The sequence below is a fragment of the Bombus pascuorum genome, chromosome 16 (genome assembly GCF_905332965.1).
Source record: "Bombus pascuorum chromosome 16, iyBomPasc1.1, whole genome shotgun sequence".
NCBI classification, from domain to species: domain Eukaryota; kingdom Metazoa; phylum Arthropoda; class Insecta; order Hymenoptera; family Apidae; genus Bombus; species Bombus pascuorum.
In genome coordinates, this window is record NC_083503.1 from 2641494 (window position 1) to 2656233 (window position 14740).

Genomic DNA, 14740 nt, shown 5'->3' on the forward strand with positions numbered 1-14740 from the left:
ATTCTGATAAATGGCACAGACAAAAGCCAAGCAGCAATTAACTAATTTTTATTGGCACTTACATTTCTCTATATTTGTCACATTATTTTCTGCTATTATTAAGAACTATTTGGAACGGGAAATTGCACTTGGATCAGACGTTAAGTAATACTCGATGCTAATAATAATACAACAGTATTTTCGTGGGTATGTGGAACATGGTCCAATAAAAAAACAAAATCTTTCAATCGTGGCACTTATAGCGTTCTCTACAGGCACTCTTCGATTATGGAAATAGCTAGTGGCGCCTCTTAATCTGTCGAAGATGCGATCTTTTACAGTTTCGCAATTTTACAATTTCGCAATTTTACAGTTTCGCAATTTTAACCAGCGATATTTATTGATTCAAGTTACGGTAGTTTATATTGAAAAACACATCTTTTTATACTGTCGCATAAAATTTCACTGTTGTCTATATCGACGATGCGGGAATAAAAGGAAAGCTTGTACGTTGAGAGGTTGGTTTTCGCACGGAGCCAGTCAACGACGCGTTGTTCCGATTCTTGTAACGTACACAGCGCAACGCACGGACAATTCTATGACTTCGCTATGTCCCTTCCACCAACTACGGAACGGTATGCACGAACGTAAACGTTTTAGTCTTTGTATTGTACGATTTACAGCCAGGCTTCCGGTGTGGCCGGAAGTATGTTTCTTCGTCCGTTTAATTTATTCGGATTCTCGACCACTGCGCGTCGTCTCCTACGACGTGTCACGATCGAACTTGCATTCGGCCGGTCGCTGTTCGTCGCAACAAACTAATTGGCTTTGAAACTTTTCCATCATTGTTTTCTTTTTTGGCGTTTCGTCGAAATTACACCGATGAGAGACATCGTTGAACGCGTCTTCTGACAGGAAAGCAAAACGCCATTGTGCAAAACTGTGAAACGACGTCTTCGAACGCCTCGTTTAAACTGTGCGAGTATATATATACAGGGTGTCTCAGGTTTTTTCGTTCAAACGACGCAAATATATTCTTCGAGTAAAAATAAAAGCTTCGTGATCCATTGTTGACAACATCCTCATCGTAAGTTTAGTATCAATCGTTCGTAAACGAATACGCATAGTTGTCGGCAGGCATCGTGTCGAACGAAAAATCAATCTCGCGTTATTTCGTACTTTTTTTGTTGAATTTCTTCCTCAAGTGCTTACGAGTCTACATTCCTATCAAACTTCTTCTTATTTCTATTCGTAGAATATGCTGCTGAAAAATCATGGGTCACCCTATATATATACACACACACATAGTATCTATACATATGTATATACATATATTTATATGCATATGTACCTATAGAAATATATATATGTACATCATATGGCAGGTTCGATCGCTGAAAAACAATTCAGCATACGTTCAATGAAGCTGACAACGAGGCAGTTAATATCGCGTGTACGTGTGCGCGTAACAACGTCTCTTTGTTGGCTTTTCATCGTTCGCGTGGCCTGCTGGCACGGTTTCTTTCCTTTAAACTTTATACTTGTCGCGTTCAACCGCGTTCTTATTTCTCGCGATAATGTGCACCCGCCACTGAAAGCTGACACGGGTTTGAAAGTCTTTCCCGAGGATCGCGTGTAAACGTTGATTGATCTACCGCGGCCCTTCCTCCCCTCGCACCTTTTTCTTCAAACTAACGCAACTCGAATCGACCGACCGGCTCTTCGAAAACTGCCAACGAGTCTACTTCGATACGATAAAATATTACTTTGTTAAATCCAGCGATAGTAAGAAAAATATATCAATACTTTTAAAATAGGAACGAACGTCGTGTTCATCTCCAGCTTATTGTTGTGAGAGGACCTTAAAGGACAAGCCGCGCGTCAACGCGTTTCGTCTAAGTCGTGTTACTCTTGTAAGAAAGGATCGCGTAACGTGTCGAATAAAACTTCTTTTTCTGCGGGATATCGCAACTGAATTTTTTTAAATGAATTAAAATTTACATACACACATATATAAAATAGAACGATAAAAAACTTTCAAAACAGAAATTGGCAATTAATCAGAAGGTCCGATCTCATCCACGATTTTCTCGAATGTGAATATCCGATCGCTCTTATCGCCCCGATCATCTATTTTTTTTCTCTCTTAGCACAGCCTCGTGGAAGGCCATCGCGCGTCAAAAAGCAGAACGTTGCCACGTACACACGCGTCGCTCGACAATAACTTGCCACTGCCTCGAGATGCTATTCAAGTCAACTACGTATCTCGCGGGGTAGTTCGCAGAAAATGGGTTATTGCTCTCAGCTGCTTAAGGATGTGAAATGTAGGACTACGATTTGCACAGTTCGATACTCGTTACAAACTAATTGCAGACTAGCAGAGAACAGGGGGGCGGGACACAGAGTACGTACTATCGTATGGTATGCGTGTGTCGTGTGCTAGTGTGTGTACATGTACCGGCATAGGGTAAAGATTTTGCCTGTAATTTTACACCGGCGAACGTAAATTCGCCAATGTACCATAGGACGTTATTATCGATTTCCTCTTCGCTGTTTTACGCACAGTGATAGAATGCTCGCGTTTCAAATGTATTTTCTCTGAATTTAACGAATGATCGGATGGACGATCCGTTTTTTTCCTTCTCTTTATTTCTGCTCGTGTCTCTCTCTCTCTCTCTTCTTCTTTTTCAATTTGGCATTAGGCAGTCAGCGCGACGTACATATCGCTGGAAACACTGAGCAGTAAGCTGCTGCGTCGTTCCTTCTAATCTTTCCCCCTTTTTCTTTCTCGTCTATTCTCTTGCTTATCCGTAGCTATATTCAAAAAACGAAGAAATCGGAAAGTACGTGACTGCTGCACGCAGTTATCGTTCGAACGGTGCTCGTTTTCTCCTCGTGCAAATTATGATACGTGTGCATTCATCTCGTTTCTTCTTTTCTTCTATTATCCACAATATTAAATGTTAGTCTGTATCGTTTCGTCGTGATATGACTCTGTTTCTTTCTTCTTCTTCTTCTTCTTCTTCTGAGGGACAAGAGGGACTTACGGACTTGACTTGTAACGCGTGACAGGCGATTGATTTTGAACGGCGATTTGAAGTGAAATTCAATAATCAATAAATGTAATTAGGAAGGAGGAAGAAAACGCGCGAGCGCGTTTCGATTCTGTCTTTTTACCACGATAATCTCATTATCGATCGATGGTATGAGGAGAACGTAGTCATTTGATATCTTCTTTTTCCTTTTTCTTTATTCCCTAATACCTTCGCCTATGTTTTACCGACAAATTTACGTCTATTAAGTCTTGCTCACTCTCGCCCTCTCCTTCTTTTTCTTTTTTCTTTTTTTCTTCTTTTATTTCTACCGGCTAAACAATAATACGCGGATGAGTATACTCTCTATACGTTACATTGAAGTCGAAGGGTGAGAAGGTCGTCTAGCAGGAATCAAGTATCAAATAATCAAATCTGAAAATAGAGTATTTAAACTACAGCAGCCTGCGGCTAAAAGTCTATAAAATGGAATACAAAAAATATGTCGAAATCTTAAACGAGAAAAGGAGTATAACGTATATAATAACTAATGAGCTAATTCGTAATCATCCTAATCGTATTCATCGTCTTATTATTCTTCTCTTCCTTTCTCTTCCCTTTCGTCTATCTTCTCTCTCTCTCCCCGGGGAAAACTTCCCGAAAATTCGCGAAACTACATCGTCTTCTCCTAAACAACAGGTTTGTGCGCTAAGAGAAATGTTTTGCCTGTATCACAGACTTCTTTCGATAACGTCGCTGTATGCTCCATTGCTATATGCGATCGTATATATATATATCACATGTGTGTGTATATACACACACACACGTATGTATATATATATATATATCACATGTGTGTATATATACACACATATATATTTACCTATGTATATGTATATAGAATACACGTTAATTAAATAAATACATAATTTAACGCTAACCTTTGCTTCGCTACCTTGCGATTTAGACGAAGAACTATCTTAGCAAATACGCGTATCAGTTCGACTCGCAGGCGAAACCGATCGATTTTTCCTATGCTCGTCCTTAAAAAAATTTCTATATGTACACGCGTCGACGGCTAGGGAGTGGGGATGCAGGAGAAGGGGTGGGGGTGGATTGCTGAACCCGGTTCCCGAACAATTCTTCGTAATCCATCGCATGTGTCACTTCCGATAGGAAAATCGAATATCCTATTCGTGCAATTCGCTTCTGCTGCGGACATCGTGCTCCTAACGATGTAACCGCATGTTCTCTCGCTGTATGGCATTCGCGTAACCAACGAGATCCATCGTCATCGTCGTTATCTTATATTAATCGTAATACGATATGTGTGTTGGCGTTATGCGTCTACCGATCTTCGATACGTCTCAGTTACGCGCCTACTCTTAGCGAACTGGACGCATGCGCAGTAAAGAGACGCGTCTCTTTCTTTCTCTGTGTTTCTGGCTTCTCTTTGCCTTGGGACAGTTGGCAGCAAAAACGTTAACAGATCGCACAGTTTCCAAGTTTGCTTTCCGCTTCTCGAAACGTAATCGAACGAACGACCCGAGCGTAATGCAATACCGTGGGCCAATTAAACGAACAGGCAGCGCTCAAACACTGTAGAAGCCTGTACAAGCTGCAACGACTTGCGGTTTCAAGCAGCAGACTGTCCACTGTACGAACTCTAGCGCTCTATCGCGCATTACACCTTTCACTCTATCTTGCTATTTCTTCCCTTTCTTTTCTCTATTTCCCGACGTTCCGAGGGTTTCATGGCTTTCGGGTTTTGCGCGATAAGCTAAGCGGTTGTTTCTAATTGGCAATATCCATGAACACAAACGAAATCTGGCGAAACGTCTGGCCGCTGACGGGAACGAGGCAAGCGTTTACGTGGGGTTCGCTGCTTGTTGCTGGGGGCTGTACTCCAACATCGCTATCGGGAACGTCTTGATGTGCGTCTGCCACTGCGCCGACAGTTGGAAGAATTTCACGCCGTACCACTCGGTACCGTCGATGCTCACTGAAGAAGAACAAGTTATTCGTGTAATTTCAACGTTCCACGTGCTAACGTTCCTCTGCACAATTTTCCCACATTTTACCTACGTTATTCTCTTTCTGTTAAACTGTACCAGAAATTCCTTGCGTTTCATAAGCAAACGATAGATGCAAATTGTTTGGTTTATGTTATTTTATTGAAGATATTTTTGTTGTTCTATTAGCACTAAATGGATTATACATAATTCAATAAAAATAATATAAAAGAAATAATGTGCATCTATCTAAGAAACTTTTCAGACAACCTGATGTATTTCACATGTTGCAGTGAATTCCTTGAGTCAAAGAAATTAATAAACATGGTCGTATGAAAGACTTGAACTGATAGATGCAAATTGTTTGGTTTATGTTATTTTATTGAAGATATTTTTGTTGTTCTATTAGCACTAAATGGATTATACATAATTCAATAAAAATAATATAAAAGAAATAATGTGCATCTATCTAAGAAACTTTTCAGACAACCTGATGTATTTCACATGTTGCAGTGAATTCCTTGAGTCAAAGAAATTAATAAACATGGTCGTATGAAAGACTTGAAATATGACAAAGTTATATACGTGTCACTTAGAAATTTGCGTTTTTGTGCTTACGATAGATGTCTGTATAGTCGCCTTGAAAATGAAACAAATATGAAATGAAGAAATGGAAAACCTGTAGAATATTTTAACCTTCGGTTGTCGTTAAGTCATGAAGGTCATTTAAGTTTTACTTTGTAAAGAAATATCTTCAAGACTGTCGTGTACAATCTGTTAATTTGAAGCGTTTTTTAAAATATCTGATGATCACGCTGCTAAAGTTAGTAATGGGTCATATTGACCCAATTGTGACAAAGGTGTATTTTTTGCTGTACGTGTTTTATTTTTGTGCAACTTTTGCATACATATTCTCGTGCATCTTGAATTCATTATTATACTGTTTTACATCTAAATCTACGCATATAATTAAAACAGAAGATGGTTGTACCTATCGTGCGAGTAAATTGATTTTCTCATTGTATATATTCACATAATTGTATTCTTCTTAGAGTAACACGTCTTAAAATCAACATGTTACATTTTTTACAAGAAATGTGAAAACTTAAAAAAAGTTACAGTATTTTTCACTTAAAAATGTTTCTCTATTGAAACTTATAGTTACAAAGATTCTTTGTTTTTTTAAAAATAATCTCACTTGGTTTGTTAACCTTTTTTTTATCAGAACATATTGCAACATATTCAAACTACGTTCCCAATTTTTTTCCACTGAATATCTCTGTTGTTTTTATAACAGCAGCTTCTTGAAAGTTCCAATTGGAAATTGGAAAGTTCAACAACTTGGGTTTGGGCAAACCCCAGTGTGACAACCGAGGGTTAAACGCAAATTTTCATTTTCTATAATTCTGATCTAACTAACACTATAATTTTAATTAAAATATGAGTCTAATAGCAGTATAACATGGCGGTAATTTTTATGTTGCTTAAGAAGAAAATTTCTAAAGAAAATTCCGATTTTTCTTATCCTAAAAAATACTGTGATTTTTGTACGCTTTGTATACATGTAATGTTATCAGAAAAGTGGAACATGTTATTACCTCTTAATGGAATGTTGTGAGTCTTCGCAGAGCATATAAGTCGTGTCACGCCCTCCACCGTTTGACTCTTTGGCTCGTTTTCCTTCTCTTTCTCTTTCTTCTTACCCAGTCTCATTACTGCAAGTGAAACGAACAGACGTATAAAATTTATTTCTGGAAACTAATACCATTTCAGAAAAATACAACGTAGTTAAATGTGGATTATATTTAACTCCTAATTGCTCTCGTGGGATTTTCTCGTTTTAATTTAATTTAATCTCATTTTATGCTACCAGTTTCGAACATATACTCACACATATGATCCACGTACGTATAGTATACGTGAATAATTACAAGCTCAACTGTATTTTTAGATTGTTCGTAATATTAAAAAAAAATTGACCGAATTGTTTGTACAATTTCGTATTACAATGTAAAACAGAATTGAAGACTAGAGAAACGATAAATTTTCTTCTTTCGACAAGACATTAGATTTTTTCTTAAAATTGTACTTTCGGTTCTGACTGAAGATACAAATTCAGTGTTAATTCTGTTACGTTTTCGTTCCATATTTCGTGGATTTTCCTCTGTTTTTGATTACTGTTATTAATATCTTAGGTGCACTAGTCATTAACTTATTTATAGTTTTGTCTTGAATGTCTTTCTACGTGGATTTTGTGCTTCTTTTAGGATTCTAGGTCGCGTTCAGATTAAGAGTCGATGCTGGCCATTGTTATAATTCTATTCAGCATTGTCTTCTTGAGAAATTGTCTTCTTTTGGTTTGCAGTTTCAGTTATTAAAAACAATAATCTTCTAACGTCCTACAGCGTTCAATTTAACACTTTTCAAAGACAATATCAATTAACATATTCAGGCATTCAATCAGTGGTTCCTTAGAAATATCGAAGAAACAACACAGGAAATGTTTTTGAGTTTACAATTGTCCAAAGCAATGTATATATAAATAATTGAAACTAAAAATTGCACGTATGAAAATTAAACTAAAATTATACATATATAATATATCAATGAGAGTAAATATATATATATACATACACACAAACATATTACATTTTACTAAAAGTTATCAGTCATCAGTTAGTTAGTATGTTGTGATCTCTATGAAAAGTGTGCACCTGAAATGTGTGGCAAGAAGTGAGCGATGACGAGTATACTCGTCAAGCGCAAAGTATGTGATGCTGTTATAATCTAGAATTAAGTTAATTAAGGAAATGACTGACGGTTTAACTTCATTACTGTAATTCACTGCAATTACTAAATTGAAATTTAAACAACAAATTGTACTTGTTACGTGTGCCGAGTATACTCGTCAAACGCAGAGTACACGTGGTTATTATGATATAGAATTAAGTTAATTAACGAAATGACTGTTTTACGGTTTACTTTCATTACTGCAATTCATTGCAATTACTAAATTGAAATTTAAACAACACATTGTATTTGTTACGCATGACGAGTATACTCGTCATAACGCGGAATATTGCCGTTTCCTTGTGACGAGTATACTCGTCAGGAACAGCCAACTGGTTAATCTTGCCAGTGGTACTCGCATACCTTTAGCAACTGCAAAGTTGCCAAAATTCGTCATCTGAATGAAAGTTGGTTAGTAGGAAAGTTACAAACGATGCAAATTGACACGTACTTTTTTGCTTCTTCTCCTTTGTGGTGTAGTTCATGGACAAATAGTGGCCAGGAGTTTCACCCAGAGGCGGAAGTCTCTGAACGTGTAACGCCCTAAACGCCTGTCTCAATGTGTTCTTGCCTTTTTCACCCTGTGTTTGCTTGCTCCAATAATCGAGTTGTAATTCGACCGGTTCCCAGCCTTCCCTTGTTGGTTGACCGACGTTCGGGCTGCTTGGTGGCGTTAACCTACCAGGAAGTGGAACAGGTAATACAGGGGGTGGCAGAGAAGGTGGAGAGCCAGACATGGTCACGTTGCTCTCTTCGAGGTCAACCGATGCGGAGGAGCTGCTGTCCGGGCAGCCCACGCGGACGTCGTTTATGAATGGGATGAAGATTTGGCTGCTGTCGTCTGTTTCCCTGCGAAATTAAAGCGCAACGATGTTTGGTTCTTGTTATGATCTCTGCTTCAGCGCACGAACAGCTAAGTTTGTACTTTTATACTTTAACATCTTCTGTAATTCGTTTCATAATAATTTTTATAACAAGATTTTATGGCGATTCGCATCAGTAGCAGTGGGTTTTAACAACTTCCTATTATGAAAGATAAAAACAACTTTCGAATTCGGGTGGAATTTAGGCGCTTTTATGAAGATAAAGTAGAGTCAGAAATTTGTTTCTGAAAGGAGATCTTTTGATTCTTCGAAGAAGATTTCTTGGAAGAGACGGAGATTAATAAATTTCCTAGCGATGCTATACTTATCCACACTTTTCTTGTGCAAATTTAAGCTTAATGGGGGGGGGGGGGTGAAAGAGAACCAAAATTGTTTTCTCAAAGGACAAAGTTCGGGATAGAAACTCTTCATTAAAAATGAACAAACACGTGTTTGAGCTTTTTTCGAGATTCAACTCCTAAAAGCATCTCATAAATTGAAAATACTGTGTGGGTAAAGCCACTGTCGGGTAGCCTAGTATCGTGTAAAGAAAATCCATAATGTATATACGTAAAAATCAATTGAACCGCCTGAATATCGTACCTGTAGGTAACCATGGCTTCCGCAATTGGCAGTAGCAAGGTTGTACCAGCCGAAGCCAAATACTCGGAAACTCTGGCTGCACCCTCGCTCGCGCCACCGCCCTCCCTTTCCAACAATTCTTTCCACTCGTCACCGAACAACATCGAGTACTTGGCGTCTATGGAGCCGAGATATTTGGACAACGTATTGGAGCCCAGAGGCACTACGAAGAACTTGAGATAATTCTGCGGTCGAAAACTTAGCTGATCCACGTAGTGGCGGAGCACTGCGTTCACGAAACCGTCACCACCGGCAATGACTACTTTAATCGGTGCCGGCGGCTTAGCGGAGCTGTTACAACTAGAAATGACAAGATGGTTTCGTTATTAATAAATGTTATCATTGTTGTTAATTTTTTCGTTATTCTATGATATTTATATTTATATTGTATTAGAATGTATTTTCCAACATATGAGTAGCGAAATACTAGCGAGGATAAACCGTTGATTAATCAGTTAGCTGTTTCTGACGAGTATACTCGTCACGAAGAAATGGCAATATTTTGCATTGTGAGTACACTCGTAGTTGTTGCGGACTCTTTGAAAACTCTGAAAAGTGTGCACATAAAATGTGCCGCAAAAAGTAAGCGACGACGAGTATACTCGTCAAACGCAAAGTACGCGTGGCTGTTATAACATAGAATTAAGTTGCAATTAAATGACTGTTTTATTTTGTGACTTGGTTACTGTAGTTTTATATTCGTTATAATACAAAATATTGCCATTTCTTCATGACGAGTATACTCGTCATGACACGAGATATCGCAATTTCTTCGTGATGTGTATACTCGTGAAAAACAGCTAACTGGTGAAGTAAAGGGAAGATCGTTATGTCGTTAAGTAAATTATTAGTTACAATTTCTGTATTCGCGTGACCAAACACGTGAACGTGGCACGAATATCCGCCGGAGAAGCGGTCGTCAGGACCCTGTGGTTCCTCTCTTGAAGTCTCGTGGCCAGCACAGCCGCGCCAGGATCAGCCAGCGACACCAACGACACAGCGTCCGGCAAGCTGTCATCCGGTAAGACCCGGCTTAATTGTTCGACCAACGCTTTCCTCGGCTGAAACAATACGTGGCCCGTTTTAATTGCGCGTTGTCAGCTTGACGTACGAGCGAAATGTTTCAAGATTACGATCGCGACTGCTCTCACGTTCGAGCGCAATTAAATTCTATCATGGACAATAAATTGAATATATCGAGAATTTATACGCGTCGCTGATTACGAAGATACGTACGTAAATAAGGGAACCGAGGAGAATCGAGGTTCTCATATGTTTTATGTCGTATCGATTTGTATTTCTATGCAGTGGGAGAATCATTTTCGTCAAATAGCTGTGAGACGAGCAACGATACGGTAACGTCGCTTTCGTATTTGATACACCATACACTATACACGATATCAAGATAAATGTATCATTACATACTAGTAGTATAGTGTATATACTAGCAGTGATACACCACTGTACACAACGCATAGTGCACATGGTGTATGTAGTGCATAGTGTGCATAGTATACGGTGTATATACCGTGTAGTGTATATAATGCATAGTGTATAATGTACATGGTGTATATAGTGACACAGTGTACATACTGTATAGTGTACATAGTGTACAGTGTACATAATATATAGTGCATAGTGTACATGGTGTATATAGTGCATAGTGTATAGTGTGCACAGTACTTAGTGTATATAGTGCATAGTGTACCATATAGTGTACGTGGTGTATATAGTGCATGGTCTCTATGGTGTATAGAGTGCATGGTCTATTTGGTGTATATAGTGCATAGTGTATAGTGTACGTGGTGTATATAGTGCATGGTCTCTATGGTGTATATAGTGCATAGTGGACATGGTGTGTATAGTGCATAATGTTCATAGTGTACATGGTGTATATAGTGCATAATATGCATAGTGTATAGTGTACACAATACTTAGTGTATATAGTGCATAGTGTACTTTGTGTACAGTATATATAGTGTACATAGTGTATAGTGTAATTCTAGCAGCGATACACTGTACACTATATACAATACGATATGCTGTATGCGATCGAATTTTCCATCTACCTCCGAGCTATTCAAGTCGGCAGGAGGCTTCAGGTCCACACTGAGGCTATGCTTTTTGGACTTATTAGTGGCCGGTACGCCTCTGTCGCGAGTAAAAAGCCTGCTCCGTTTGTCGGTGTTCTCGGCCTTGTTGTGCTGCTCCGATTTGGGCGGCGAGCCCGTCACGTAATTCGGCGGATCGTTCGCCTCATGATCCGTCCAATTCTCCGGGTGTGAGTCGCTGTCCGCTCTTCGGGAACTATCGTCACTTTGCCTATCCACGCCACGTTCTGCAACGAAATTTCATTACTCCTCGTCGCGGTACATTTGCCTAATCGTATCGCAGGAAATTGCCCGCGCGTTACCGACCGTAAATTCAAGACACAATTTGTAAATTCCTATTTCGTTCATTTCTTCATCTTGTCCGAGAAGAGGGAGAAAATGTAGGGGAATATCTGAGGGATATTTCGAAGGTTCGGCTTAACATTCATTTGAAATTACTAATTTGATAGTAGAAAAGAATTTGCGAATAAAGAGGTGAATTTTTCTTCAAGAAAACTGCACCACATTTCCCTCCATTTTGCAATTTATTAGCAAATTAGATTACATTTAGGCGAATCAAGTTGCTCTTCTCACTCGTCGATTATGGCCCCAACTTTACGATCAATAACGTACGTGGCAGTTGATTAATGCGTGATCGATTAACCTGCAGAGAAGCACACACACACACACACACGCGCGCGCGCGGCTCTATTAACGCACTCAAACGAATCGTTGTATTAACGTACACTACGCGTTTAATTAATCGACGCGATGGCTCATTGTACGCGTGTTGCCAGTTTGCCAGAAGTGCGACAACACTAAATGAAGACCAAGAGACATTTAGGCTACTTTTCCTGGGAATCCCGAATTTCCAGAGAACCTGATCCAAATTCGAAATTATCAATTGCTCAACCATTCAGCGATAAAGCAATTTCTTTTCGTTACCATTGCAGAATTTCCAGCGACAAAGTGGCAACTGCAATATGTTCAAATTGTAAAAGCAGAGGACGTCTACAAAGTTGATAATTTGAAGTTCTTTTCTTCATACGTATACTCGTGAAACACGGTTAACTGGTTAATTGCTACGCGCGAAGTTCATATTCATCGCCTAATTGAATTTCATACTCCGACAGATTAGCAAAGGGATCTCTGAACGTAAATATTCATTCCCTATCGGTGGTTTGACAAACGCCCATTCAGCCGGGCTACACTTCTCCAAATTCGATTCACACGAGCAATTGAAATGATTATCATACCCTCAAAAGGTCGTAGCTAAAAATTAATAGATTTCACAGGTCTCCATATGACATATCGTTTACGTGTACTGCAATTAAAAAATGATTAAAGCAATCGATAACTGCTAATAAATTATTTTAAGATTTTAACAACATTTACTAAATATTCCTGCTAAATAGCAGGCGAGATTCCCTCAGGAACGAAAGTATCCCGAATATCCAAAAATCGATGATTCTCCAGATGCGTCGCTCTTCTGTTAAACCTATATATTGGGTTGGCAGTTAAGTGATTGCGGATTTCGTCAATACCACCTAATGACAAGTACAGGCGTTTTCGAGATCTCAAGATGACCCTTGACCCTTTAAATGGAACTATATATTTTTTTCACAGCTTTTTTTCACAAAAAAGTATCTAACTACTTGTATCGGAAAATGGACAGTTCGAAAGATATTGCGATGTTAACTTCGTTGGGTGCGGCGGAGAAGGCGAACGTAAGAGCACCATGTTATCTGCCCTTGTCTTTCATACAACGAGTCTTATGAGACTAAAATTGTATAATACTTTTTTGTAGAGAATTAAAAACTGCACTGAATGGTGTATAATAAAATGAAGGTTCCCTTTAGAAGATCAGTAGTACTGACAAAATCTGCAACCACTCAGTTACCAAGCCAATATGTACGTACATAGATGGTATGTATAATACATATATAAGAGAACTTACTAAAATGTATCAATGGAAAAGGATACACCACACGAATCTGCGCGCAAAATGCAACGGGCAACAGGCGTTCGTGATTCGAGACAGTCGGACATGTGTTTTTCTTTTCTTTTCTTTCGCTTCTATTCGTTAAGAAGATCAGTGAAGCTTCAAGAACACTCGCAATCGAACGTGTGGCGTGTTAATCGGTACAGCGACCAGAGATAGATAGATAGAAAGAGAGAGAAAGAGAGAGAGAGAGAGAGAGTAAGAAACAAGTAGAGTTAGTAAAAGAAGAGAGACAGTGATAGATGTAAAATATAGTTCATAGTATAAAAAGAGATACGTACGTACAAGTAGATAGAGAGAGGCAGAAAAAGAGAGGCCAGCGGGCAGGGTTTTTGGTGTTGCAATTTGCTTTTCGCTTTTGTTTAAATTCGCTACGTACAGACAGGCGTATAAAAGGCACACAGACACACGATTAACACTATCTCTTCTGCAGCAACGATCTGGACGTTCGATTCGAGGGAAGAGAGATCTGCCCACTTTCTTTCCTTTTTTTTTTTTATCGTTGAAAGAAATCGAACTGGATTTTCATTATGTCGCGGAAGCAAACAAAAATGACTACAAAAGAGATCAGATGGTAGATAAACGTTTATTTCCATCTCATTTCCTTACAGATATATCATTATCGGTCTTATAGGTGTGTTCTAACGTCTACCACGATCGAGGGCTTCCTTGTCAACGTGCTAATCGCGTACGATGCAAGGATAATGGGAATACGAAGGTTCTTAACCAGTTAGTTGTTTCTGACGAGTATACTCGTCATGAAGAAATGGCGATACTTCGTGTTATGATGGGGCGTGTCGGTGACTAAAATTGCAAAATCAAACTGTCGCTTCGTTATAACTTCATTCTATGTTATAGAATATTGCAGTTGGACGAGTATACTCGTCTTACAGCTGACTGGTTAAGAGCGATAGAATAATTTCGATATATTATATGCAGCATGAAATCACTTTGATCGATTATATGAAGTTGAAAGAAGAGCATTCGGCGCAAAAACGAACGTAATTTTGCAGTGTTAATTTATTAATAAACAACCAAATGGGATAACTCGTTCCGTTCGCCTGATAATTAATTTGGTTCGCGCCGATCAATATGCAACCGAATTATTTTGTTACTCGGTTTGACGATTGTTTTTCCACCGAATGCTTCGTTCGTTTGTGTTTTCTAAAGGACAGAAAAGAAATGAGCCAGGATACGAAGGAGTCGGTTCGAAAAGGTTTCTCTTTTTGGATCATTTGTCATGTTAAGGTAACTGAAACGTTCGGTGTCGCAGTGAAAAGTGATGAAATTATCGAGGCTGACTGTGATTTTAGCTGGTAGTGTATGGGTA

At 38.8% G+C, this 14740-nt stretch overlaps 1 protein-coding gene across 8 annotated transcripts in view; it reads right to left on the reverse strand.

The window, feature by feature from the left end:
* Positions 1-827: 827 nt before the first annotated feature.
* The window catches only part of LOC132915230 (phosphofurin acidic cluster sorting protein 2), a 183667-nt gene continuing 169754 nt past the window's right edge, over positions 828-14740 (reverse strand). For all 8 annotated transcript variants that reach the window (XM_060975006.1, XM_060975005.1, XM_060975007.1 and 5 more), the window contains 6 exons: positions 11388-11656; positions 10174-10379; positions 9280-9618; positions 8265-8662; positions 6622-6738; positions 828-5013 (listed from right to left, as the gene is read on the reverse strand). In XM_060975006.1, the coding sequence (XP_060830989.1) occupies positions 4880-5013; positions 6622-6738; positions 8265-8662; positions 9280-9618; positions 10174-10379; positions 11388-11656 (1463 nt within the window). In that variant the 3' untranslated portion in view covers positions 828-4879. The remainder of the gene's footprint in view (positions 5014-6621; positions 6739-8264; positions 8663-9279; positions 9619-10173; positions 10380-11387; positions 11657-14740) is intronic.